General features: G+C 35.1%; 1 protein-coding gene across 1 annotated transcript; it reads right to left on the reverse strand.

Moving 5' to 3' along the window:
• Positions 1 to 678: 678 nt before the first annotated feature.
• Positions 679 to 26,305, reverse strand: LOC140435519 (pancreatic lipase-related protein 3-like). Its single transcript, XM_072524258.1, has 6 exons — positions 26,191 to 26,305; positions 21,231 to 21,418; positions 17,522 to 17,837; positions 9,824 to 10,006; positions 1,700 to 1,850; positions 679 to 801 (listed from the first exon to the last, which is right to left on the reverse strand). The coding sequence occupies exons 1-6, from the start codon at positions 26,240 to 26,242 to the stop codon at positions 744 to 746; spliced, it is 948 nt and encodes a 315-aa protein (XP_072380359.1). The 5' UTR covers positions 26,243 to 26,305; the 3' UTR covers positions 679 to 743.
• Between the last annotated feature and the right edge of the window lie 1,224 nt (positions 26,306 to 27,529).

Genomic DNA, 27,529 nt, shown 5'->3' on the forward strand with positions numbered 1-27,529 from the left:
ATAAAATTGTCTCTAAGAATTTTCTGCCTTTAAACCCCATATAACAAATTTTATTTAGTGGCTGAACTTACATGTCAGAACACGCCAGTGTTTTTAATTGGTCGTACATATTACAAAAATAAAAAATCACTTTATTAGTATTGTTGGAATGTCCGATCTCCAACACTTGTTGGGGGAAACCTTATTAAATACCTTTCTCCAGCGGGTACTGTACCAAATATTTTAGGACCATGGACTGTTAAAGAGATTCCTTCGATATACGTAAGCAGACTTCACGACGATGATTCTTTATGTGTTTGGTTTTATCGGGTTGTACTTAGAGAAAAATAAAGCGTAATCAATCGATACTATACTTTTAATACCTAGAGAATATTTAAAAAAACACTATTACTATAAAGAGTTTATTTTACGACATTGTTCATTATTATACCTGTGTTTTTGGGGTGCACGAATATAGCGAAAACTAATGCACCTTTTACTGCATTTTTGAGATGAAGAGAGCGTAGGTAACAAGTACCGCATACAGCCGCACGTTCGGCTAGCAACTTGACAACACAAATCACATCTGACATTTGTTTTGAAGACGTACAGTCTGTCGCAAAATATTCAAGCCAATATTTGTGAACACGAAAAATAAACTTTTTTTAATATAACTTTTTTCTACAAGTATTTATTTTTCAATAAAATCGATACATTTGAGTTATAACAATTTAAATAATATTTTAAATCAATGTCAATTCCTATTAACCTTTTGCATATGGTGGTGTACTGTTAGTATCCAAATAGTAGGTTCCACGTGCCCTAAAAAACGAAACAAATATAAATATAGATAAAATTATAAGTTTAAAATATATTCAGAGTATTCATCAATGACGATTACACACCTGTACAGGAAACTAAATCTTATATGATAACAAACAACAATAGTGATAATACACTTGACTAAAGTCAATTAATTGCAACTGCACATTGCAATTGCACAACGGATTAAAAAATACTAGTTACTAGAATTTTCATAAATAATAGATAGTCATATCAGGCATTTATTTTCTTGTAAATGAATGAAAAAAAAGTATTTAAACAGTGTATAAAATATTTAATTCTTAGCTGAGCGCTTTTGTTTCACAAAGCCATCATCAGAGCTATGGTCAAAAATTTAAATAGTACCACTACTAGAGAGTGATCCCATAGATCCTACTATACCTTGAGATAGAATCTCTGTCTCAGACAGTTTGTTTGTGGCCTCAACTCCATCCATATGGTTGGCCACTTGCACCAGTACCATAAGCAAAATACTTGTTTTTTGTGTAGACAGTTAATGTGCTGTCTTTAAGATGTTTTTTGAAAACTTGGAAAAAAAAATTTTTTTTTTCGCCAATGGGATCCCTCTTTTGTTCTAGTACTTTTTTAATTTTTGACCATAGCTCTGAGAATGGCTTTGTAAACCAAAAACGCTAAACTAAGAATTATATATTTTATACACTTTAAAAATACTTTTCATTTTTCATGTGTCATAAAAACACATTAGTCTTCTTCAATTTATTTTCTTTAGTCAAATATAAATCAAAGACCTCTACATTTTCCGGAATATAAAGAAAAATGACAATTTTAAATGTGTATTAAAATTTAGTTCATCGTAAAATTTTTTTTTTGTATTGTATAATCTACTTATTCATTTCATGGACTTAAGATTTCTTACTTTTTATCAATATAAAACTCTCCCATATATGATTGAGGTCCTCGACATCCAGTTTTAAAATCCAAGTAATTTCTGCATTGTTTTGCGACGAAACGGCCAGTTTTTATAGATTCTGCTAAATAAATGTACGCTCTAACATGACTGCATAAATCTTAAAAAGAAGAACAAGTATATTAGTTATTAACCCTTTGAAGCCGGATTTTTATTAAGTTTATCAAAAACAGAATTTTTTATATTAAGTATATAAGTTTATATATGTTTTAAGTATATTTAGTACATACTTAAAACAAATTCAGTCAAAATAAACAATGCTGATCCTGAAGTATATCCTGCAGGATGTGGTATTCTCAAGATACCAGCAGGAACATAGCGTAACAAAAAATTAAATGTAAAATAAAAACCAGGTAGCATTTCTTTCTTTTTATTTTTCCTATTGTTTTGCATAGAACGTTGCAAAGCAATTTTTGTCGTGTTTGAGACAAATACAATCCGATATTGCAAGATAAAGATTTCCACTGCGTTCTGCTTACATTTCAAACATCTCAAAGAAGTAGTTCTTTGGTCTTTTCCTTTTTAATTTTTCTGGAGCTCCAATAAGGCCTCTAATCACGAAGACCGGAATTTTTTCAAAGATTAATTAAGTCCACAGTCAAAATAAACCAACAGCACACACACACACACACACACACACACACACACACACACACACACACATACTTTTGGATTTGCTTCTAAGTTGAAATAGAATGAATGCGTTTATGACGCACGCATCCACAAAATAAAAAAATATTCTATGCCACCACTTGTGTGATTTACGATTTACCTCATAAAGACTTTTCAGCATGCCAAATTTGTCAACATATCCCATATGTCATTTTTAGAGCACTTTCATTTGTAGACATGAAACCTCATTCAGAGAAGCGTCTTTTTGTCTTCTCTTTAAAATTTCGTTTGTTTCTAGATTTTGGTGATTTGCTAGAAGAATCACACTTCTGCGATTCATCCACTTTAACGCAGATAGTTCATCTGTAATCCGGTAATCTGAATCTCCTCGATTTATTTGTTTGTCAGTTAAGAACTCTGGTAAATCCTTTCTTTTTTTTTAAACGGTTCCACTTGCGTAAATTCCGTTCGAGAATAAAGATCTCTGAAGATTAGTACAGTTGAAATAGTTATCATAGAACACTCAGTGGTGTTTATTTATTAAGACCCTTGTTAGATCCTGTACGACTTATTGTCATAAGCATAAGATTTTTCGGTGGAATTTTCCACTTTGCCGGTATATATCTGGAATCCGCATAAGAATTCGCTTGAATCTGCTTTAACCCATACTTTGTAGCCACGTTTTATAAGTTTATTGGGCATGTACTGTAGGATATTGCTTCGACCTTTAAATCGTATTATAGACTCATCGACGGCTTGAAACTTATGTGGATTCAGGGCTGCAAGAAACGTTTTCATGTGTTTGGCGAGTAGAGGTCATACTTGGTAAACTTTGTCAAATCCGGGATCAGTTTTTTTGGCTGCACTGTATTATCAACCAGATGTGAATTGCCTAGTAACCAAGCGAATCTGTTACGTGACATAGCCAAACTGATGAAAGGTTTTCGTAATTCATCACGTGACGACCAATAGTCTCTGTAACTGGGCATTTCCTTCATACGAAATAATAAATTTACTCCTAGAAATATTTTGACTTCGTCTTCTGTAGAAGGTGTAAATCCATTTCCTCCTCCGCGTTTTTGAATGTAATATAGATTGGTTTGAAATACAATTAAGTGAATTAGATCCTCAGGTAATAGTTTCAAAAACACATCTGTGAGGTCCTTTGCAAATTTGGAATGTTTGGGCCCGTAGTTTCAATAAGTTAATTTATTTGTGTTATATAACTTTTATTTTGGGTCCAACATACGGAGTTATCTCGCTGTGCTAGCCGTACTCTAGCGGTACATCGTCTTCAGTATCAGATCTCCCAAGACGCATTTAATATCAGAGACAATTGATTTCTTCTTCTCTTCTTCTCATTGCGCCGTCTCTTTCGAAGGTTGGCGATCCAAATGGCAATTGTAGTTTTGGAAACTGCTGCGCGAAAGATCTCTGCGGATGAGCGGTCGAACCATCTCCTCAGGTCTTTCAGCCACGAGTTCTGGCGTCTTCCTACTGATCTTTTGCCCTGTACTTTTCCTTCCAGTATAACTTGAAGTAGTTCATATCTTTCGCCTCTCAGCACATGACCCAAGTATTGCATTTTCCTCTCTTTGATTATTCTTAGTAATTCTTTTTGTTTACACATGCGACGAAGTACCTCAACATTAGTAACTCTTTGTACCCATGGAATCCTCAACATTGATTCCTGCTCACTTGTAATTTCATCCAATTAGGCGTCAACCTCGTTTTGGGGCATATTTTCCAAATGCCCGAAGCTCCACTTTTGATTTTGCATATTGGCAGAATTCATATAAGAAGTGCTCTGTGGTCGTGCCAGAATACCACATAAAAGACAGTGATCTACAAAAAAAAATTAAAATGTATTCATGAAAATAACAGTACTTCGTGTGAAACGGACTTCAATATAACTTACCTGTAATTTTTGTAATTAATAATAATTAAATAAACATGAAAATAATTAAAATATGTCGCTCTGTCAACACCGAACGACCGCTTCAAATGTGTGCTTGACTAATTATGTTATCCAGCCAATATGATTTAATCAAATTGGTTCTAAACTGGTTACACACTTAGAATATAATATAGGCAACCAATTTTACACACTATAATGACGGTAAAACCGCTGGGAAGTTTAAAAGAAATGTTTGTATATGTGGTCATCTCAACATACCGATAGTCGTCAAAGGGCTTAGAAGTCATTTACAGCAAAATACTTAATTTAAAAAGGAACTATAGAAACAGTGAAATAAGAACCACTCCATTAATGGCTCATAGAGCACCCCCAGGAAAATCACCATAGAATTGACACTGCAATTGCAAACTGTTACTAATCATGGAAAGTGGAGGCCAAGATTTGGTAGAAAAGGAGAAACATATTTATACCACGAGGCCTCTCAGGTCGTAAACATGCGAAAACCTCGTAAAGAAATCCTAAAAATAAAGAATGTGCTAAAGAATGTGAAATCTAATTTTAGAATGTACACATGGAATGTTAGAAATCTATTTGCGACTGGGAAACTTGGCAACGCAATTCAAGAAATGAAAAGAATGAAAATAGACCTACTGGAAATCAGCGAAATGAGATGGCCAGAGTCAGGATCATTAAAAAGGACGGAAGTTTATTAAATTATTCCGGTAACAGCACAGAAGACCCGCATCACAAAAATAATGTAGGTATATTAGTAACATCAGAACTGAGTAAATATGTGATTAATTTCGTACCAGTCTCGGATAGAATATTATTACTCCAAATAAATAGTCAACCATTTAAAACTAACATACTTCAAATCTATGCCCCGACTGCAGATAGAAAATATGCCGATGAAGTCCAGAAGTTGTACGATAAGATCCAAGACATATTACAGAAACTTAATAAACACGAAATTTTATAAATTATAGACGACTTTAATGCAAAAATTGGGGAAGGTCGACGAGGTCAGACTGTAGGTCATTATGGTCTAGGGCAACCTAACGATCGAGGACAGAAATTGTATGAGTTTTGTAAAGAAAACGATATGATCATTGCAAACACCTGGTATAAACTACCCAAGCGACGACTATACACTTGGAAAGCCCCATTTGATGATGGCAATAAGCCTGAGTCCTCAAGAAATCAAATAGACTATATAGTTTTCCGTTTATTTATAGCGTTTCCGAAATGCCGTCAAAAAAGTCACTATATTTCCTGGAGCAGATATTTGATCTGATCATCAACCACTTGTAGCAGATATTAAACTAAGGTTAAAACGATTTAATCGACAAAAACCAAAAACCAATGTACTTGACTTTGACGATATAAACATAAAACATAAAATTAAAAAAGAATTTAACAATAGAATAAAAAACATTGGAGAACAACTAGAAGATCCAGAAGAACTATGTAGTGAATTTAAAAACCAAGTTATTGAAATCTCCACAAACAATGATTATAGAAAAAACTTAGCAAGAAAAATAAATGGATGACAGACGACATCTTGAAATTAATGGAACAACGTCGACTGATAAAATCTAATGAAACGGAATATAAACATATGCAGAGAAGAATAAAAAAGAAGATCAAATTAGCCAAAGAAAAATGGATTACAGAAAGGTGCGACGAAATAGAGGATGTAATGTCTAAACACGGCTTATTTAATATGCACAAAAAAACTAAAAAAAATAAGTAATATATTTAAAAAACGAGTTTTCTCTGTACTCGTTGACAATAATAACAAAATTATTGTAAATGAGCACGAAATAAGAAAAGAATGGCAGCTGTATATATCAGAGTTGTTTGAAGATGACAGGAATAATATTGCCGAATTCTACCAAAACTGTACTGACGGCCCAGAAATTATAAAATGCAAGGTAGAACACGCTACAAATAATGCTAAAATTAGAAAAGCTTGTGGTCCAGATGATACACCAACTAAGTTGCTGAAACTAATAGAGGATGATAACATAAAAGTAGGTAGTAGTAAGACTTTTTAATTCAATATATAAGACCGGAGTGATTCCCACAGATTGGCTCAAATCCATCTTTGTCGCAATACCTGAAAAACACAATGCGAGAAAATGCTCAGAATATCGATTAATTAGCCTAATGAGCCACACTCTTAAAATTTTCCTAAGAATACTTCCCAATAGAATTAGACGCAAATGCGAAGAAGATCTCGAAGATACCCAATTTGGTTTTAGAAATGCTATGGGAACCAAGGAGACACTTTTTGTCCTTAACATCCTATTACAAAAATGCTGTGACTAAAAAAAAGATGTATTTGCATGTTACGTGGACTTCGAAAAGGCATTCGATAAAGTACAGCATGTAAAATTAATGCAACTACTGAAAAATATCGGAATAGATGACAAGGATATTCGTGTCATTAAAAATTTGTACATTAAAAATTTGTACTGGAATCAAACTGCTATCGTAAATATTGGAGATAACTACACCGATGAAATCTCCATACAACGAGGAGTCAGACAAGGTTGCATTTTGTCGCCAACATTGTTCAATGTTTACTCGGGCCAGTTATTTAAAAAGGCACTTAAGAGACAACCATATGGAATAAAAATCAACGGGGAACTACTTAATGTGATTCGATATGCAAACGATACATTAATTCTGTCACATAATATTACTACTACTACTACTAAGGATTTCCACAGTTTTCACTGTCTTCCTTCACTCAACCGTTTTCTCCAATTTTCCCTGTCATTCCAGTCTCCATCTCGCAGGGTTCTTTTCTCCATAGCCTCGTCGATTTCATCTCTGAATGACCTTCGGGGTCTTCCTCTCTTTCTTCTTCCAATCGGGCTCCATTCTGTGATTTTGTTTATCCAGCGTCCTCTGTCCGCTCTTCTGACGTGGCCGTACCAGGATAGTCTCTTCTCCTCTATATAGTCGATTATGTCTGATTGCACTCCCATTCTCCGCTTAATCTCTGCGTTTTCAATTCTGTCTCTTTTTGTAAGTCTACAGCTTCTCCTCAGGAACTCCATTTCTACTGCTCTTATTCTACCTCTATTTCTCTTGTTTATTGTCCAGTTTTCGGACCCATATGTCAGGATACTTCTTGTCAGGGTGTTATATATTCTCTTTTTTGTCTTTATCGTAATGTTCTTATCCCACAACACTGAGTTTAATTTAGTTTATTTTTAACACATAATATTAAAGGTTTCCAAATTCTGCTTGATCGTATTCACGAGGTAGGAGAGGAAATGGACATTAAAATAAACTCAAACAAAATCAAATTTTTAGTGTTTAGTCGTGACCCACATCCCGATGCAAAGCTTCAATTAAACGAAGTCCAAGTTGAGAAAGTGCACAAAATAACATATTTGGGAACTGTGATAACGGACCAACTAGATCCAGACATATAAATAAAACGTAGAATAGCAATGACTAAAATTACTTTTATGAAACTGAAGTAATTTCTTTGCTCATCTCAGTTTAGATCTAAGACAAAGAATGGTTAAGTGCTATGTTGGTCAGTACTTTTGTATAGTGCAGAAGTGTGGACGCTAAAAGTATCGATCATGAACAAAATTAAAGCATTGAAAATGTGGATTCATAGACGAATGCTAAAGATACCTTGGACAGCAAGGAAAACTAATGAGGAAGTACTCAGAAACGCCAACAAAGATAGAGAACTGCTAAAGACTGTTAAACATCGAAAAATGTCTTATCTAGGACATATAGTAAGTGGAAGTCGATATAACATATTACAACTAATCCTAAAAGGCAAAATAGAGGTCCGTAGAGGTGAAGGAAGAAAACAAGTTTCTTGGTTAAAAAACATTCGTGAATGGACACAGATATCAAATGCAGGACAATTATTCCATATTGCAGAAGATCGAGAAGCCTTCGCAATGGTGGTTGCCAACGTCAGATAATTCTGATATGGCACATGAAGAAGAAGAAGCTGACTTACGGATCGGAAATATGGGCAGACTCAAGATGAAGAGTTACTAAAAATCTTTGAAAGGAAATTACTGAGGACCATCGGAGGCAGAGTTAACGAACGGTTATGCGAGGAAGATGATATAATTTTAAACTCTATAAATTTTTTTTTATTTCATTAAATTCCTTTAATTGCACAAATTCATTGAATAAAGAAAAATGTGTAGCAAACCTATAATAACACGTATAAAAAGTCAATAACACGTTCAAACCAACAATACGGGAATAATAGGAAGTCGGAGACAAACATCTACACTCTATCAAAAATACATATGCAACACACAATAGACAAACATAACATATAACTTACATCAATTTTAAAAAACATACCCTACAAAAAATAACTTAGTTACACATTTTTGCACTACATAGACTTTTTATAAATTCCTTAAATTCCTTTAATTGCACAAATTTACTGAATAAGGAAAATGTGCAAATCATCATCATGTGCAATGTACATCAGCAAAATGTAGCGGGCTTGGTTGCCAATACTAAAAGAAAAAGTCATTAACAAGAACATACCAACAATACGGGAATAATAGGAAGACCGATACAAGCATCTACAATATATAAACAATACATATGCAACTCAAAATACACAAACATATAAGTTATACCAATTTTGATAAAAAAAAACATACAAACAACAACATATTGGTTATACATTTTCGCAGAATGGAAGCAGACCAAAATGTACAAAGGACTTTATAGCCAAGAAAAGGAAAAAAAAAAGAAAAAAATATCTGTTTACATAATATGTGCTTAATAACATCAGTTATTTTTTAAGTGCTTATTTTTACGTATGTTTTAAAAATTATTATTAAAAGTTAATAATCAATACCGCGACACTTATTTCGTTGGTGGTAACTTTTACCAGATGCTTTAAAGCTTTTAAAAAAATAATGTAAATTTACCTATATTCTTGCTCTTAATTTTTATAAATGTTATTCAGGACACTAATCCAACAATTTTTAAAAGCAGAAAGGCCAATCGGAAGTACCAAACATTCTCCCAGGCACACAAAAAGTCTCGATATATGTATACAACACTACTTACTTTTCTTTCTGTGTCTGTCTGACGGAATGTTTGACCCTTCTGATTGTTCTGGCTGCTCACAAGAATTGTTTGATTAGTTCCCCGAGTATTATATATAAAAATATATTAAATCATATAAGAGTGAGAATATAAGTAAAGCTACATTATTTTTTAAAACCTTTAAAGCGTCTGGTAAAAGTTACCGCCAACGAAATAATTTTAATAACTCATAAACTACGTAAAATTAAATAATAAGGCTTTAAAAAAAGTAAGAACTGTTTTTAGCTATCTTTAGCACCTGGTACCTATAAATTTGCCATCGGCTCAACCTAGCAGGTATGCATACACTCAAAGTGTAGCCTTATACATACTACGTTATTATATAATTTTTATTTGTAAGAAAATAAGTAAGTCTGATGGCACTGGTATCTTGGACTACAATAAGACATTCTTAAAATTTTGTTGTGCTAATTACCTACCGTAAAGGATAAGCGGACATCTCGGCTGACGAAGTCCCCCATTTGGATAGTAATCTGAATGGCCAAGACTGGCCTGTATGCCCACGTCACTTGTGTGGATAATTTGGACGAATTTTGCATCTGTTGGCCTTATTCGGATGTTTCTGTGCAAAACTACGAATAACGGCCACGCTGGATCCAATCCTAAAATATGGTGACTTACACAGATAAAAGTTATTATTTAAAAAAAAAATTATATAGAGCTCTACAACTTTAGTCTCTAATCATAACATCAAAAAAAGTTCAATAATTAAGTACATAAAAAACATAAAATGGCATCCTTGCAAAATGAGTTTAGTCTAAATAATAGAAAGAAGCCCATGCCCAAGTCCCTTAAAAGGTTAATGTATAGGTAGAATTTATTGGCATACAAATTATCAGCCCAATTTTTGGTAGAAGGAAATCTCACTGATGCCAAATATTTAGACTTGATACAGCAGGAAGTACCAGAATTAATTGCGCTATTTATAAGTATTGAGATACTCTCCAATATGATGTGACCGTTCGTTATTATTTTAACAAAATATTTTCAAATCAATCGATTGAAAATAGAGGCTTCATAGAATTGCCAGCTAGGTCGTCAGATCTTACTCTGTTGGATTTCTTTTTGTTGAGATATATTAAATCAAAGTATATGTTACTCGATTCTACTAGATTCACATACCTAGGAATGGATCTGGTCGCAAGCAATGAAGAAGAACCGGAAATAAATAGAAGGCTTAAGCGGGCAAATAAAGCCCATTTCGCGATGGGCAGGACTCGTGGTCCGCATGCATGAGAATAGAATTTCCAGAAAATTACTAAATGCAAGAATGCAGGGAAAAAGACCTGTTGGAAGACCTAAAAAGAGATGGGAAGACGAAGTCGATGGGGATGCCAGGAACTGCCTGGGAAACCGTTCATGGAAAAGAACAGAGGTAAATCGAGATGATTGGAGGAGCCTGTTAAAGGAGGTCAAGGCCCGATTTGAGATGTAGTGCCATTAAATGGATGGATATTGTTACGATAAATATCCTGGCCTAAAAATAACTATAAATATATGATGACTAATAATTCTGTTTTGTTGTAGAAATTTCGGTGGAGGTCTAGAACCAAAATTATGGTGAATGAGCCCGGCTAAGCTTCTCGATCTTTCGATGCAAGACAATGCGATCTTTCGATGCTGTTCTCGAATATCAGGATTGCTTATAAAATAACCGAACTTTGATTGAAGAGGACAGTTAATAAAGAAGATTCGCGCCCGCGATATTTATTGTTACGCTCGCTTTTAAATAAATTATGTATTTTTAGTGATAAATAAATTAATATCAGTTATTGTGCTTTTTAATAAATTTAGATAAGAACCTTTTGATAAAGACATTATAAATTAAATAGACATAAATAAATGTCATTTCATTGGTGTCAAAAGTGGATATTAAATAAATTGTGAAAATGACGACGATTTATGAGCTGACAGTGACTAATTTAAGAAGACATCTCGAAGACAGAGAATTAGCTTCTACCGGAAAAAAGGCTGAGTTAGTCCAACGACTAAAGAACGCTTTGCTAGAAGAAGGACTAGATCCAGAGACTTATATATTTGAAGATGCTGTCCTCTCGTCGATTTCGAAAGTTTCTGGTGATGTAACCAAAGTTTCTGGTGATGTAGCTAAAGTTTCTGGTGATGTAGCCAAAGTTTCTGGTGACATCGCATCATTAGAGAACAAAGTTTTCGGTGATATCGCATCATTAGAGAACAAAGTTTCTGGCGATATTTCGAAAGTTTCCGGCGACATCGCTTCTTTAGAAAGCAAAGTTTCTAACGAGATTTCTTCCCTGGAAAGCAAACTTTCTGCTAACATCTCTTCAGAAATCTCTAAAGTCACTTCTGAGATGTCTGCCCTGGACGATAGAATATCTTCGTTAAAAAACCAAGTTGCTGCCGATAAGTTGGCCTTCGAAGAAAAGATTAAAGAGATGGAAAGGAAGATGGAGGAAACAGGGACAGCAGAGAGAGGAAACAATCCAATTACAGTGGAGACAAAAGAAGAAGAGACGAAATGTAAGTTGGAAACACGGCCGAAATTTGAAGGAAGTGGAGGTTCTGTCCATGTGAAAGTCCCAACTTTCGATGGAAAATCGTCATGGAACAACTACATGAAACAGTTCGAATCAGCCGCAAGAGCAAATGGATGGTCTGAAAAAGAAAAGGCGGTAAACCTGACTATCGCTCTTCGAGGAGATGCCTTAGATGTGCTTCAGACCATAGCCGTAGAGGAGACCGATGATTTCGAACAACTGAAGAAGAGGTTAAATATGCGATATGGCCACGAACATTTGGAGCATGTATATCAGTCGCAGCTTAAAAATCGTAGACAGAAGAAAGATGAGGCTCTTCAAGAATATGAGGTAGATATTGCCAGATTAGTACGATATGCTTATCCAACAGCTCCCGAAGACATGATGGAAAAATTGGCCGTTCAAACGTTTATTGATGGTCTTCGTGATCATGAAATGCAGAGAACACTACGATTAGCTCGTCACAAGACGCTGGTTGATGTCTTATCCGCCGCTCTCGAATACGAGTCAGCTACGCAGGCCTCTGGCGGGTACAGTAAAGTTAGGACTGTAAAAGAGGAAGGAGATGAAGATAAACTTGACCAGCTCGTTAATATGATGAAAAGCATGACATACAAGAAAACGAAGACCATCAGATGCTGGAATTGTGGCGAAATAGGACACGTACGAAGCTCCTGTAAACACCCTAGGTACGACGCAAATCAAGAAACTCACCATCAGGAAAACTAGAACGGGTCAGCCTTAGGGGGGCAGCTTCGACCCAGAACTTTTCCAAAGACCCTCTCATACTAATAGCTTCTTTGAAATGTCGTGAAGATAGTGTATATGTAGATGGAGACATAAATGGTAAAAAGCATACGTTGTTGGTGGATACCGGAGCGACCAGAACCATTATACGCCCGACAGTTATAAACAGCCGAAAGAAACTGTTACCAACGAGGTTGCGACTTAGGACCGCTACAGGTGAAAATGCCAACATTCATGGAGAAATCCAGGTACAATTGGGAATTGGAGCAGAAAAGTTTGTCCATACTGTTATAGTTTCTGACATCGAAGAGGATGTTATATTAGGAATGGACGTAATGAATATGCATGGATTCCAATTGGATTTTAAGAATAAGGTAATCAAAGTTGGCAACGAGGAGGTATTTCTTCATCCACATAATGACAACACTGTGCAAGCAGCCATTACAGAAGATACAGTCGTGCCTGCGAGATGCGAAACGATCATAGTAGCGCGACTACAGGGAATTGTAGACGAAGGAAGACCTGTTATGATGGAGCCTTGGAACCACGACGATGAGGTTGGCCGTGGAATCATAATTGGAAAGGAATTGGTGACTTCGGCTAAAGAAATTCCTGTGAGACTTATCAATGTCAACGACTACCCAGTGACCATAAAGAAAGAGACAAAAGTAGGAACTTGTGTACCTGTGACATCCATAATCCGTCAGGCGACAACATCTGATAATTCCAACGACAAATTCGACCAAATGGTTGCAGTTGCAGGACAGTCTCTAAATCAGATGGAGAAAAGGAAATTAAGGGAATTTCTTCGGCAGTATCGTGATATTTTCGTACCGAAAGGAGGAAAGACGGGAAGAACTACCGTTGTTAAGCATAAAATTGATACTGGTAATGCTAAGCCAATTCGTCAAACAGCTCGACGATTACCACAGGCGAAGAGAGAGGAAGCTGAAACGATTGTTCAGGAAATGAAGAAAGACGGGGTGATAGAACCTTCTACGAGTCCATGGGTCTCTCCGGTGGTCCTGGTTAAGAAGAAAGACGGAACGACGAGGTTCTGTGTGGATTACCGTTTGCTGAACAACGTTACCAAGAAAGATAGTTATCCTCTGCCTCGGATCGATGACACATTGGACATATTGGCTGGAAGTAAATTGTTTTCTACTTTAGATTTGAAGTCTGGATACTGGCAGGTAGAAATGGACCCAGTCGATAAAGAAAAGACAGCCTTCACCACAGGATCTGGATTGTGGCAATTCAACGTTATGCCATTTGGACTTTGTAATGCTCCTGCGACATTTGAGAGGCTTATGGAATTATGGAAAATGTGTTGAGAGGGTTATCTTGGAAAACATGCCTGGTTTATTTAGATGACATAATCGTCTTGGGGGAGACATTCGAAGATCATTTGAGGAATTTAGAAAACGTTTTTAATCGACTTAAAGCTGCCCAATTGATGCTAAACCCCAAGAAGTGCCAGCTATTTCAAGGTAAAGTCAATTATCTGGGTCATATAGTCAGTAAAGAAGGAGTGGCCGTGGATAAGGGAAAAATCGATTCCATTAAGGAATGGCCAAAACCAACTGACAAACATCAAGTGAGAAGTTTTCTTGGACTATGTACTTACTACCGGAGGTTTATTAATAAGTTTGCAGATATCGCTAAGCCATTAACGCGACTTACAGAGGAAGCAAGAGAATACCGCTGGGATATAGACTGCCAAAATGCCTTTGAAACGTTGAAAAAGCATTTAATAACAGCACCAATTTTGGGGTATCCACTGCCAGAAGGAGAGTTAATCTTAGATACGGATGCAAGTAATGTGGGAATTGGAGGAGTGCTGTCTCAGATTCAAGGAGGGCAGGAACGAGTCCTCGGATATTTTAGTAAAGTTCTTTCAAAACCTGAGCGGAATTATTGCGTCACGAGAAGAGAACTTCTGGCAGTAGTGAAATCAGTGGAGCACTTCTATCAATACCTCTACGGAAGGAAGTTTTTAATCCGAACTGACCATGCCGCCCTTAAGTGGTTGATGCAGTTTAAGAATCCAGAGGGTCAGATAGCCAGGTGGATTGAACGACTCCAAGAATACGATTTCAAGATTGAGCACCGGGCCGGAGTTAGCCACAGAAACGCTGATTCTCTTTCTAGAAGGCCATGCCCAGCAGAGTGTTCCCACTGCAACAAAACGGAATCAAAGGAAGCAGCAGTGCTAAGAACAACGATGGTCAACGACGACTGGACGCCTATTAAGATCAGAGAAGAACAAGAAAGAGATCCAGTTATACAGAAAATTCGAAAATGGAAAGAGGAAAACCGTCGACCACCTTGGCAAGAATTATCAAACCTATGCTCAGTAGTTAAGACGTATTGGGCCCAGTGGGACTCATTTATCATGGAAGATGGCTTGCTTAAACGAGTCCTGGAAGATGATGACGGTTCAGAGAAGAGAAGACAGTTGGTGATCCCAAAGAGCAGAATAGCCGAAGTACTTCGTCAGTTACACGACAGTCCATCGGGAGGGCATTTTGGTGTAAAGAAAACCCTTCAGCGAATTCGGGAACGGTTTTATTGGATGAACAGTTCCGACGACGTAAAAGACTGGTGTAAGAAATGTACTATTTGTGCCACGAGTAACGGGCCTTACCGAAAAAGGAGAGCTCCTATGAGACAATATAATGTTGGAAGCCCGTTTGAAAGAATAGCTTTGGACATCGCTGGGCCATTTCCAGAAAGTGAAAATGGAGGCAAGTACATGTTGGTAGTAATGGATTACTTTACTAAGTGGGTCGAGATTTACGCACTTCCCGACCAGAAGGCCGCCACCGTTGCAGATAAGTTGATCCAAGAATATATCAGCCGATTTGGAGTGCCTTTGGAGATACATAGTGACCAAGGCAGGAACTTCGAAAGCGATCTATTCCAAGGAATATGTGATAGACTAGGCATGAAGAAAACAAGAACTACAGCATATCATCCGCAATCTGATGGTATGGTAGAGCGGATGAATAGGACAGTCGGCAAGTATTTGACGAAGATGGTGTCCGATCATCAGCGAGACTCGGACCAATACCTTCCGTTCTTCACAATGGCCTACAGATCTGCTGTTAACGAATCAACAGGCCAGACACCAGCCAGAGTCCTATTCGGACGCGAAATGCGACTACCTTGTGATCTAGAATTTGGGTGTCGACCTGGAGAAGATGTAGCAGGTGAGGATTATGTGATCGAATTACGAAGAAAAATGGACGATATACATGAGTTGGTCCGTTCCCACCTTCAGATCGCTAGCGACCAAATGAAGAAACGGTACGATACACAAGCCGAAAAGGGTTGCTTTAAGAAAAACGACAAGGTCTGGCTGTATAATCCCGGTAAAACCTTGAAACTCCAAGATGCATCGCGTTACCTTTTCTACCTGGTAACAAAATACACTGCCCGTGATCAACCTACCTACCGAGATGTATGGGAAGCCTTACTTCAATTGAGAGAGCACGTACTAGAGTCCGACGTGCAAAAGTTAGCCATGCCAAAGTTGGAGTGCCGCCAATTAGATTGGAGGGTTATCCGAAATATGGTGGAGGAGATCTTTAAAGACATCGAAGTCCAGGTGTTAGTCTGTTCCAATCCGCATAGTTACTGGTGCGGTGAGAAAACCGTCCCTTGTCATTTTTATACAACTGGAAGTTGTAAAAGAGGGTCCAGTTGCCGATACCAGCATACAGTTCCGATTCCAGTCCCGACAAGGTTCCAGGAGGAACCATCTTTTAAGAGGGGGCAATGTTACGATAAATATCCTGGCCTAAAAATAACTATAAATATATGATGACTAATAATTCTGTTTTGTTGTAGAAATTTCGGTGGAGGTCTAGAACCAAAATTATGGTGAATGAGCCCGGCTAAGCTTCTCGATCTTTCGATGCAAGACAATGCGATCTTTCGATGCTGTTCTCGAATATCAGGATTGCTTATAAAATAACCGAACTTTGATTGAAGAGGACAGTTAATAAAGAAGATTCGCGCCCGCGATATTTATTGTTACGCTCGCTTTTAAATAAATTATGTATTTTTAGTGATAAATAAATTAATCAGTTATTGTGCTTTTTAATAAATTTAGATAAGAACCTTTTGATAAAGACATTATAAATTAAATAGACATAAATAAATATCATTTCAATATGTTACTCGATTTAAAATGTCGATGAACTGAAGTTCATAATTGGTACTGAAATTCATATTATTCGACTTGAAACTCTTGAAAACGCCTTGCGTCTATTTAAAAAAGTGTGGCTTATTGCTTAGGAATTAAACAGATCACAATTTAAGCCACTTATTTAAACTACTTTACATTTATATTGGATAACCAAAGCATTGCTTCTACTCTTAAAAATTACTTATGGTCTCTTAAAACTATAAAAGATGTAGTTCAATGCAAAAGCAAATTTTACATAGAAAACTTAAAGATCGAAATAAAAGCTGATAAATTAAAAAATCATTATACATTAGAGACATTAGAGAGGCTAGTAATTAAATGTAAATGGACATGTTTAAATCCTATCGTTTAACAAAATTAAGAGAAATACAAAATACATAAGCAAGAATGGCGATCAAGTGACGTTAAGACAGGAAAAGAAAAATTTTAGTTGACATGCAGTGATGAATACGCTGGATTAAAATAGATGCTAATATAACCAAATAAATCTCACTAAAGAAGAAAGAGAGTAACCTAGATCCAAAGTTGAATTATAATTACGTTAGAAATAAATAATTTATATTACGCTGTGTTGTCTAGTTATACAGAATTTTTTAAAGTTCTCTAACGATTTTTAGTAAGTATTGGTTATTTTTACTTACCTATAAGATAATTAGCAAGTCCACCAACGGTACGGCCTGCGATTCCTGCAACATGAGCTCCCAAGGAATGGCCTACAATAGCTGTTTTATTTAAATCCAACTTGAACTTTTGCTGCAGGGTTTTAATATAATTTCCAACTATTTGTCCAATTTTTTCGACAGATGCACTAGCTATTACATACAAATCGTTTGCCACACGACTCCAATCAACCACTAAAAGGTTAATGTCGTATTTGCCTAAGTAAGCTTCGGAAAGGACTACGTTAATTTCGGATTTGTAATTACTTTTCCAACCATGGATTACCAACACTGTATCCTACAGAAAAAAAAAACATAAAAAAAATTAAGGAGGGGTAACCATCACACTTTTTATGATACGGGTTTTTTTATTGTTCGCTATCAATCAACGGACAAAAATATTAATAACTATATTGATTAAATTTATAAAATCCGTTATTCCTGATACTTTTATGATCTTTTGATTAAATATCATAGAATTATGTATTTGATAAATCTGCAGTAACAAACCAGAATACCCTGTGTATTATTTTATTTTTAGATTCTGCGTAAAACTCTTGACAAAATTTGTGTAAGGTACTATAAGCGAAAGCTTCATATTTTTTAAGTTATTCATCTTTCTCAAAAATTTTTTTTCTAGATACCGAGAGACAATCTTTTCAATATTCATATGTCATCCATTTACTAACAAATGCACATAAATAGCAGGTAACCTTATTTGAGCAATATATATCTTTTTTTTTCTTCTTCAGCCTGTATTAGTCCGCTGCTCGACATAGGCCTCTTCCATTTGCTTAAATTTATTTCTACTCTTGACAATTATCATCCACTGCTTGCCCGCGATTTGTTTGATATCATAATTTATATCTAATTTACATCTATAAATCGAATTTATAGATATATATATATATATATATATATATATATATATATATATATATATATATATATATATATATATACAAATACATAACTGTTTTGGATGGGTTGGAGTCAATAAAAGGGCTATTGGTTAACTATTTTTTTAATCTCGAGCTTTCAATTGTGTTTACAATTATTATCAAGAGTTAAAAAAGACAAAATATCTTACAAGGTTGAACTAAAAAGAAAAAACAATTTTTGTTAACTTACCAAATAAAAATTAGTTTAGTAAGTAAAAATTACTGCTAATACATCTTCAAAATATTTAATATAAAAATGTTTTAATCTTATAAATGTTTCTCCGAAAATTTTTATAATTTTGAAAACATTTTTTTAATTCAAAAATAATTGAATTTATAAATAAGTTAAAATAGCAACCAATTACAAATAAGCCTCAATGTCATAAATGCCAACATAAAATTTTTATTTTTGACAATTGTATTGCCAAAAGTAAAATTTCGTTTAAACATTCTTTTTTGTTTAGTAACAAAAAGAAGAAGATTTATTCACCGTTGACAGATGTCTGAAAAAATTATATCTTCCTAGAAGGTCGGACTAAAGATTAATATGAACAAGATACAAATAATGACTAATCTGGTGCTAAATCGAAATATTGCTATTGATGAAAGGGATATTGTCCAGACTGCATCCTATTAGTACTTAGGTCATTAAATGTAACAGCAGACCTGTAGGCGTTCGATCATTATGAAAAGGTGGCAGGTGGCATGTGAAGGCGATTTTATTGATTTGTCTAATAAAGTTTATAAGTATATTTGTTTATCTCTTAAAAATTCATTGGTGTCCAATCTTCTTTTATTTAACATAAATCTGACCAATAACAACAAAGATACAATTTAGTGCCCTTTTGGCAATGTTGTTGTGTTTGTTTTTATCTCAATATATTTGCTGACTCATCTCCTTTCACTTAACGTCTCAAATATCAAAATTGGACCAATAAAAACAAAGATACGGTGTAGTGCCCCTTGGGCAATGCCATATTTATTTTTTCAATAAAAACTGTATTTGCCATACCCTCCCCTTTCTAAAAAATCATGATCCGATACGTGACCTGCACCTGCACACCTGTTAAACCTGACGGCACATTTTTCCTACGGTCGGCAAAATTTTCCCAGGCCCAACCGCCCCAATGCCTGCTCACAAATGTCATGATACTTTCACTGTGCTTATGTAGCATTTTTTAAGGTGTCAAATCCACTACTGCTTGGTCGGGGGCTACCTATTTTATATATTCATAACTAACTAATAATTGAAGGTCGTCCACTATCAGCCACCTGTGACTTTGGCCAGCTAGTAGCCTGCATCTTAGTTTTAACCATAGCGAAGAATAAGGTAAATATTTAAAAACAAAAAACAGCCTGAAAAATCTGGCATTACTGTACACTTTGCAGTGAGAAACCAAGCATATATGTTAAACGTTAAAATGTCTTACAGTATTTTAAAATATTTTGTTATATTCACCATGTATAAGTTGTTAATATTCGCTCACATATAGTTTAATATTTAAATCATATTATCACTAAAAGATCAAGTAAAGAGAATTTGGAAATAAAACCTAAAAAATGACAAAAAACAAAAAACTATTGCTATCAAAACAGCTAATATTTTATGGATAGGTTGGGTTAGGTTCACCACAAGTGGCTGCTTTATCTGCCCTTTTACTCGAACTAAGAGGTTTATTGTGGCTCATCCCTAGGTTAACGCTTTCTTTTCCGCCAGCGTTTTAAAAAAAGTCCATTTTGTAAGTAAAGTAAACGGTACATATCCACTATAGCCAATGGTGACATTTCGAATAAATCGTAGGACTCAAGTTGGTATTGTTTAAATGTATTAATTTATATCCTATCCAACCCTATATAGTTGCACTGAAAGCAGTCCACAGTCTCGTCTTCAGCCTGACAAAACCTGTAGTACACACTTTCTGTTAATTTGATTTTATTCATGTGTCCCTTGAGGAGACAGTGTTCTGCTAGGAAATCCATGAAAGACCCATTTTTGTTCGTACCAGTGATTAAGTTTCATGCCTTCCACCCAGCCCAGTTTGATATCGTTCTTTTGGCTGTGTTTCTTGCTATGCCAATTCTAGGTTCTGAGCATATGACTATTTATTTTTCCTCTCTTCTGGCATGTAGATCCGTTTTTTCATTCCTGTTAATACTGGTATCTCGCGGCACCCAGACTAAATTTACTTTGTTAATTTTTAGAAGTCTGAAGACAGTTTTAAACTAACATGCTTTAAACTAACTATGCAGATTTGACTGCATTGCCTTTATTGTCGCCTGTCTTTTCGATAAAATTTTTATAGATCTCTCTCTGCAGTTCCTAATTATCAGTTCCCACAGGCGCATCTCTATAGCATAATTTTCTGCTTGAAAGATAGTGAAATCATTATCTAGGCTTTCACGAAGGTTGGTTTTCCCCTTTTTACTCCAGCTCCATTTTATGGATATTTTAATGTGCCTATCAGACAAAGGTGTAATATTAAAATCAATAGTTATCTAATTCACAACAAAAAAAGAAATAATGATGTACAAGATATGCATAGCAGCACGAGAAAATCAACTGGATGAGTGAAATAACTTTGGGAGAGTGTGACTGTGTGAATATTTGTATTGATAAATGGAAGTTTAATAAAATATGAGCAAGAAACCCAGACGGCTTGATCCGAAGGGTGTTCTAACATATAACAAATTATTGGTTAATTTGGAATTTTCTAAAAAAATGCGTGGACAATGGTATATGATATACTTACCTTTCCTACAGAGAACCCACTAGATCCTAATTGTGAAGTTTCTGACGTATTTAATGGAAGATCATTGTTTGGTTTCCTTTGATCCCTAAAATATATTTTAACGTCATCGTCACTAATACGTGACAGTTTTAAGTTTAAAGTAGCATCATCAACACGTTGAGGATTGAAAGGAGTTTCCTCACCTAACGCTAAAAAGATTAGTTAAAGTATAATTTTGTTTCTCAAATCAATAATGGTGACGAAAAATTACGGTTTACCAAGGTTTATATGGAGATGTTTACTTGGGACCTGTGAGCTGCATTTTAGAGAAAAATGGTCGCACAGTAAATAAGATATATTTGATGTATTATATCCTCACGTATCGTATTGTGGCGATTGTTGTGTTTTTCACGCATATCTTTTGATAATAAACTATTGTCTTTTAATCTGTTTGATAATAAGTTCCAAGCTTTTCTTACCAACGCCATATAGTTTTTTTTTACTAAGGTGGAAAGATTCGTAAAATCGACTAGGGAAGGTGTCCCTAGTACTGTTGGATTCAACCAAAGAAGGACCAGAGACATACGCCGACGGCACGATGTCAAACTATGTGACAGAGGGCCCCCTTCGGACATCCCTGCCAGGTCGCCTACCAACTAAAACCACCCCCTCTTCGACCCGTGGTATCCCTGGACGAGTTCATAAGCGAACGAAACATGGCAGCACTTACCTAAAAGCAGTAAGCGTGTAGGGAAGGAGACCTAGTTCCCAAGCGGAGAAACTTGAGAGCTTAAAAAAGGGGGGTTACCGTAAAGGGTAACATTTGGTACATTTTTGTACAGAAAAGAAAAAGAAGGAAATAAAAAAAGAATGTTTATGTTTTTTTTTATTATTTATTTTTGTATTTGACCCCTCACCCAGCTTGTTCGGCTCTTTCTATTATAGTCTTCCTTTTCATGATACCTGTTATATGGTTGATTATATATTCAAAATTCTCTTTGCTGGTTATTGCAATCTGCATGATGTTGTTGGGCACGATCGCGCCGAATCTATTCTGCAGCCTTTGTTGTTCGTAGGCAAAAACATTACACCGGAAGATGCAACGCCATACAGTGAACAAAAACATTTCTACAAAGTTTGTTTAAAGTTATGCCGAGTTTTATTCACAGAAACAAAAACGTTTTAGTCCTCCACCTACTGTGGATCTAGATATGGCAATCTTTATTTTATTTTTTAATGCCGATACAAGATTTTCCATCGGCTTTACTTTTCTTAGCAATATTTTTATTTCACCTATTTTCATCTCTTTTTTTTTCTTGGCCACTTGTTTTTTGACAACTGTTTGTTTACTTTTACCGTCATCACTTCCAGAATCACTTTGTACCAGTGATCAAATTTCATCACTTGAATTAGACTTCTTTGTAGTCAGAAATATTTCAACAAATTACATAGAGATAGAAGAGACATTGGATATAAACTCGGACCGTTCTCCAATTATCCTCACACTCAGTGACACTGTTATCAAAAAAGAAAGCCCCCCTAGACTTGATAACAAAAATACTGACTGAAAAAGTTTCCAGATAGACCTTGAAGAGAAGATTAACCTCCCAGTTCCATTAAGAACCGTTGACCAACTAGAGGCAGAAGTAAAATTACTCAATAAAAATGTAGAACAAGCTGCTTGGAAAAACAGAACGAAGAGTGTCGAAAGAATAAAAGGAAATAACTACCCGAAAGAAATTAAAGAAATGATAACCGAAAAAAGAAAACTGATACGCAAGTGACATCAGTCTAGAGCACCAGTTAATAAAACTAGATTAAATAATGCCATACAAAAATTAAAAAGAGAAATTTAAAAAATTAAAAACAAATTGGTTAGCATCTACCTAAGTAAACTATCAAATGATAGCGCTACTGATTACTCATTGTGGAAGGCTACCAAACGATTAAAAAGGCCAATCTTACAGAATCCACCAATTAGAAATACTAATGGTAGCTGGGCAAGAAGCAATATACAAAAGGCCAACAGGTTTGCTGACCACCTAGAAAATACTTTTCAACCAAATGAAGAACAAGAAATAATTAACTGGAAACTCCCTGATCAAGATGAAATGGATATTAGCACTGTAACTTCAAAAGAAGTATATTTGGGAATAAAAGAAAATATAAATCCAAAGAAAGCTCCTGGATTTGATATAATTACTGGGGAAGTGTTAAAGCAACTTCGAAGGAAAGCTATAATAAAATCAACACATCTTATAAACGCTTCCTTTAGGCTGAGTTACGTACCAAAGATATGGAAGGTGGCAGAAATTATAATGACACTAAAACCAAGAAAGCCTCCACAAGAAGCTTCTTCATATAGGCCTATTTCACTGTTAGCTGTCATGTCTAAATTATACAAAAAATTACTCTTAAAGAGACTAAAATTGATTACAGAGGAAAAATCTAATTCATCAATTTGGGTTTAGAGCAAGCCACACAAAAATAGATCAGGTGCATAGAATAACAGATATAGTAGAAAAAGCTTTAGAAGAAGGAAAAGTCTGTTCCGCAATTTTCCTCAATGTAGCGCAGGCTTTTGACAAAGTGTGGCATAACGGATTGTATCATAAAATGAAATGCTACTTATCAAAACAATATTCTAAACTACTAGAATCATATATATTTGACAGATACTTTCGAGTTAAATATGAGGAAGCATATTCAAAATTAAGAGAAGTTAAAGCTGGAGTTCCACAAGGAAGTGTTCTGGGTCCAGTGCTATACCTGCTCTATACTAGCGATATTCCATTATTATTAGAACCTAACACAATTGCGACATTTGCAGACGACACATGCATTCTAGCAGTCGGACAAAACCACGAGGATGCAGCAACCAAGCTACAGAACTCTGTATCAAATTGAATGAAACAAAATCTGTTCATGTCAATTTTACTAACAAAAGAGAACAACCTATCCCAGTTAGTATAACTAGAAACAAAATACCTTATGCAAATACAGCAAAATATTTGGGTATGACATTAGATTCCAAGCTACCTTGGAAAGCACATATTAAGAAAAAAAAAAGAGTAATTAGAAATGAAGTTCAGAAAGATGTACTGGTTGATGGAAAAAATCCACTTTGTCTACTTATAACAAATTTTGATTGTACAAGCAAGTCCTTAAACCGATATAGACATATATGATATAGCTATGGAGCTGTACAAAAGAAAGTAACATCCAAATTATAAAACGATATCAGAATAAATTATTAAGGAACACCGTTAACGCTCCATGATACTTCAGAAACTGTGATTTTTATCGAGACCTCCAGGTGGATACGGTTATCCAGACAATAAGTAAGTTTGCCGAGAGTCATGAACAAAGCCTCTCCAACCACGCGAATGTGGAGGCCATCAAACTCCTAGACAACGCCAACCAAATAAGAAGACTTAAGAGAACGAAGCCATTTGAGTTAGTGCTATAAGTGAGTGAAACTGAAAGAGCAGAGCAAAGTGCGGCTAAAGTGTACATGCTAGCTAGTAGTACTATAATGTATTAGAGCCTAAGGAATATTTCTGAATGTAACCTTAGATAAGTTTTTTGTAATATTTTGTATATATAACTAACTTGCTTATTGATCATAGTGAATTATCAGATAGCCATAATCATAAGATTCCTGTTGGAGTTTTATTAAATAAAAAAAAACGAATTAAACACAGAAAATCGTATATATTGTTAAAATTGAACAAATTATTTCCCAGAACTGTTACTACCCGACATTTTGATGTTATTTAACAGACTTTTGTAATATCATAAAATACACATAATACTGATGCATCAAACCGGCTAAAGTATGAATTATTTTTTTCGTGCAAAAATAAGGCAGTTCCGGAGCTGTCTCCTTTTTGCACTGAATACAAAAATTAGGCATCTGAATATTTATTATATTTCCCTAGTTATCGGAGTTACCTCGTTTTTGCGCCAATCGATAGAGAGCCTTTGAATCAACACACATTGAATAAAAATGAAAAATCTTAAAAATATGGAGCTGTCTCCTTTTTGAAGCGATGTCTTTAATTATAGGAAATGGCAGTAAACATTAGTATAGATAATAAGCAAATATTAATTAACCTGGCAACTGTAGAAAGTCTATCAGTCTTAAACCAAAAGAACATGTACTCTTACAAAAAGATAATGAAGACATCATAGCAGGTTGCCGAAACTATGGTGAAGCGGACGTCGATAGTGATCACTTTTTATTATCGTAAAAATAAATCAGCAGCCTGTGTAAAAAAAAAACGAAAAACACAACGAACAGAAAGTTTAAATATACAAGAGTTGCAAGAAACAGAAAAGATGCAAAAATTATAAAAGAATTGGAAAAATAATTTCCAACAAATAAAGGAAATATCGACGGTATATGGCAACGAATGGACAAGATAATGAAAACTGCATCCATTAATGGATTATCACGAACAAACGAAGTTAAAAATAAAACAAAGTGGTTTGATAATGACTGCAAAGAAGCTATAAAAAAAGGGAAACCAAACAGACGATTATAAAAAAACAGGAAAGAAAGAAGAAACAATGAAATAGGAAATAAAAACTGGAACGTGGAACAAATATGTATAGCAAAGAAGCATAAGTTCTTTTAGAAAAAATATTAAATATAGGAACCAAATTTAGAGAAATGAACAGTTAAAATTTCTTTAAAACAATAAGGGGTAACAAGGGGAAGACACAGAATAAAACACTTCTCTGATGTCGAGATGACGAGAGGTTGTCGCGACGAGACGCCAGACGAAAAGAGCATTTTGAGAAAATACTGAAGTCACAGCGAAGCGTGGACGGGGGTCAGCTAGACGCGACTACTACACTTAACTTATCTCTAATTATGAACAAACTTAGCTCAATATTTAAAATAAATAAATTAAATAGTATTAGTAAAAACCGGAAACTCACGTTGTTCATAAAGAAGAATGATTATAACACTTACATGTACTTGAACATAGAGCATAGAGCAACACTTGAGTTAGCAAAGTTCTCATACTGAAGAATTACTTCAGCAGTTGAATACAACCTTTAAAAGTAGTTTATGTATAACGTTGAATTGATACTAACTAAACTGATAAAATTTTTGCATTAATAGTAAATAAAAAAATGTTAAATATGTGCAGTATTTAAAACCAAATTTTAAAGGGTATTTACATTATCTATTCAATAATACAAAAAACAAATTAAAACTAACATTGTCGGGAGTTATTTTCTTGTGACATTTTAATATCATTTACTATGTCTAATAGGACAACCACAATTTCAATTGAAAATACATTTATGTTGACGTTTCGACTACCTCTACGGGAGATCGTTTTCGAAATACAAATTGATTTTTCCTCTTTTCTTTTTTTAATTCATTCAGGCCAATGGGTTGTGTTTAAATTTTAATGTTATGTACATATAAGACATTCTTGAATCAAAGATCATCTAAGATTCCTTATTATCCTCATCTTTCTTAACCAGGTGTATTTTATAGGATTTTAGTTTTATATCCTTATACCTGACGGTAGTTTGGATGCTCTGTAGTAAAGTTTTAATCTTTTAGGTAGTAAATTCTGAGAAATGACAATTGAGTTATAACAAAAACACTGTTGGCACGTTGTAATTATGGATCATTTATCAACTTCTATATTAATAATTCACATACAGTCAAATAGTCATAAAATAACGGACTTGTTAAAGTATCTCATATAACATGACAACGATGACTAGTAGCCACATCGAAGCCACAAGTTGAAGAGAAATATATCACTCAGTCTGGACGTTAACTGTCCACAGAGTATCCTATCGTTTACGTTGTTTTTCCTGTTGTTAAGTGAATTTTGGGAGCGTGGAGTGGTGTTATAGAGGTAGCATCTTTTATCGGAACGACCACATCAAGCATCATAGACGGGAGATGGTTCTTGATAACTGGTCCTCATAAGACAACTAACTCTGACTTATGGCTCCACGTGCCACACTTCGGGCAACTGCATTAGTCTGCAGGCTAAACTAAGTGAGGGTAGCCAGATATGGCGAGAATTTCACCGAGTGATTGCCGGTATAAGCAATTTCCCACTTACCGACCAACAGTTTCGGGCAGAGAAGTTAGTAAGTGGTAGGGCACTCTTCTGTCCTGGGGTTAAGAAATCGGCCTCGAAGGCGGATGAACAAAAATAAACTGTCAACGGCATAAGAATGTAGAAGGCAAGGGGAAACCACTACATTAAAGACAAGGGGAAGCCACTACATTAAAGATTCTACACAGATATTCCTAGTACAATTGTTATTGCTGTACA

The sequence above is a fragment of the Diabrotica undecimpunctata genome, chromosome 3 (genome assembly GCF_040954645.1).
Source record: "Diabrotica undecimpunctata isolate CICGRU chromosome 3, icDiaUnde3, whole genome shotgun sequence".
Lineage (NCBI taxonomy): Eukaryota > Metazoa > Arthropoda > Insecta > Coleoptera > Chrysomelidae > Diabrotica > Diabrotica undecimpunctata.

Coding starts and splice junctions, on each gene's coding strand:
- LOC140435519 (XM_072524258.1), bottom strand. CDS start 26,242: ATGAGAACTTTGCTAACTCAAGTGTTGCTCTATGCTCTATGTTCAAGT. Junction 10,007..17,521: donor ACTTGCTAATTATCTTATAG/GTAAGTAAAAAT, acceptor ACCATATTTTAG/GATTGGATCCAGCGTGGCCG. Junction 802..1,699: donor GAGTTTTATATTGATAAAAA/GTAAGAAATCTT, acceptor TTCGTTTTTTAG/GGCACGTGGAACCTACTATT.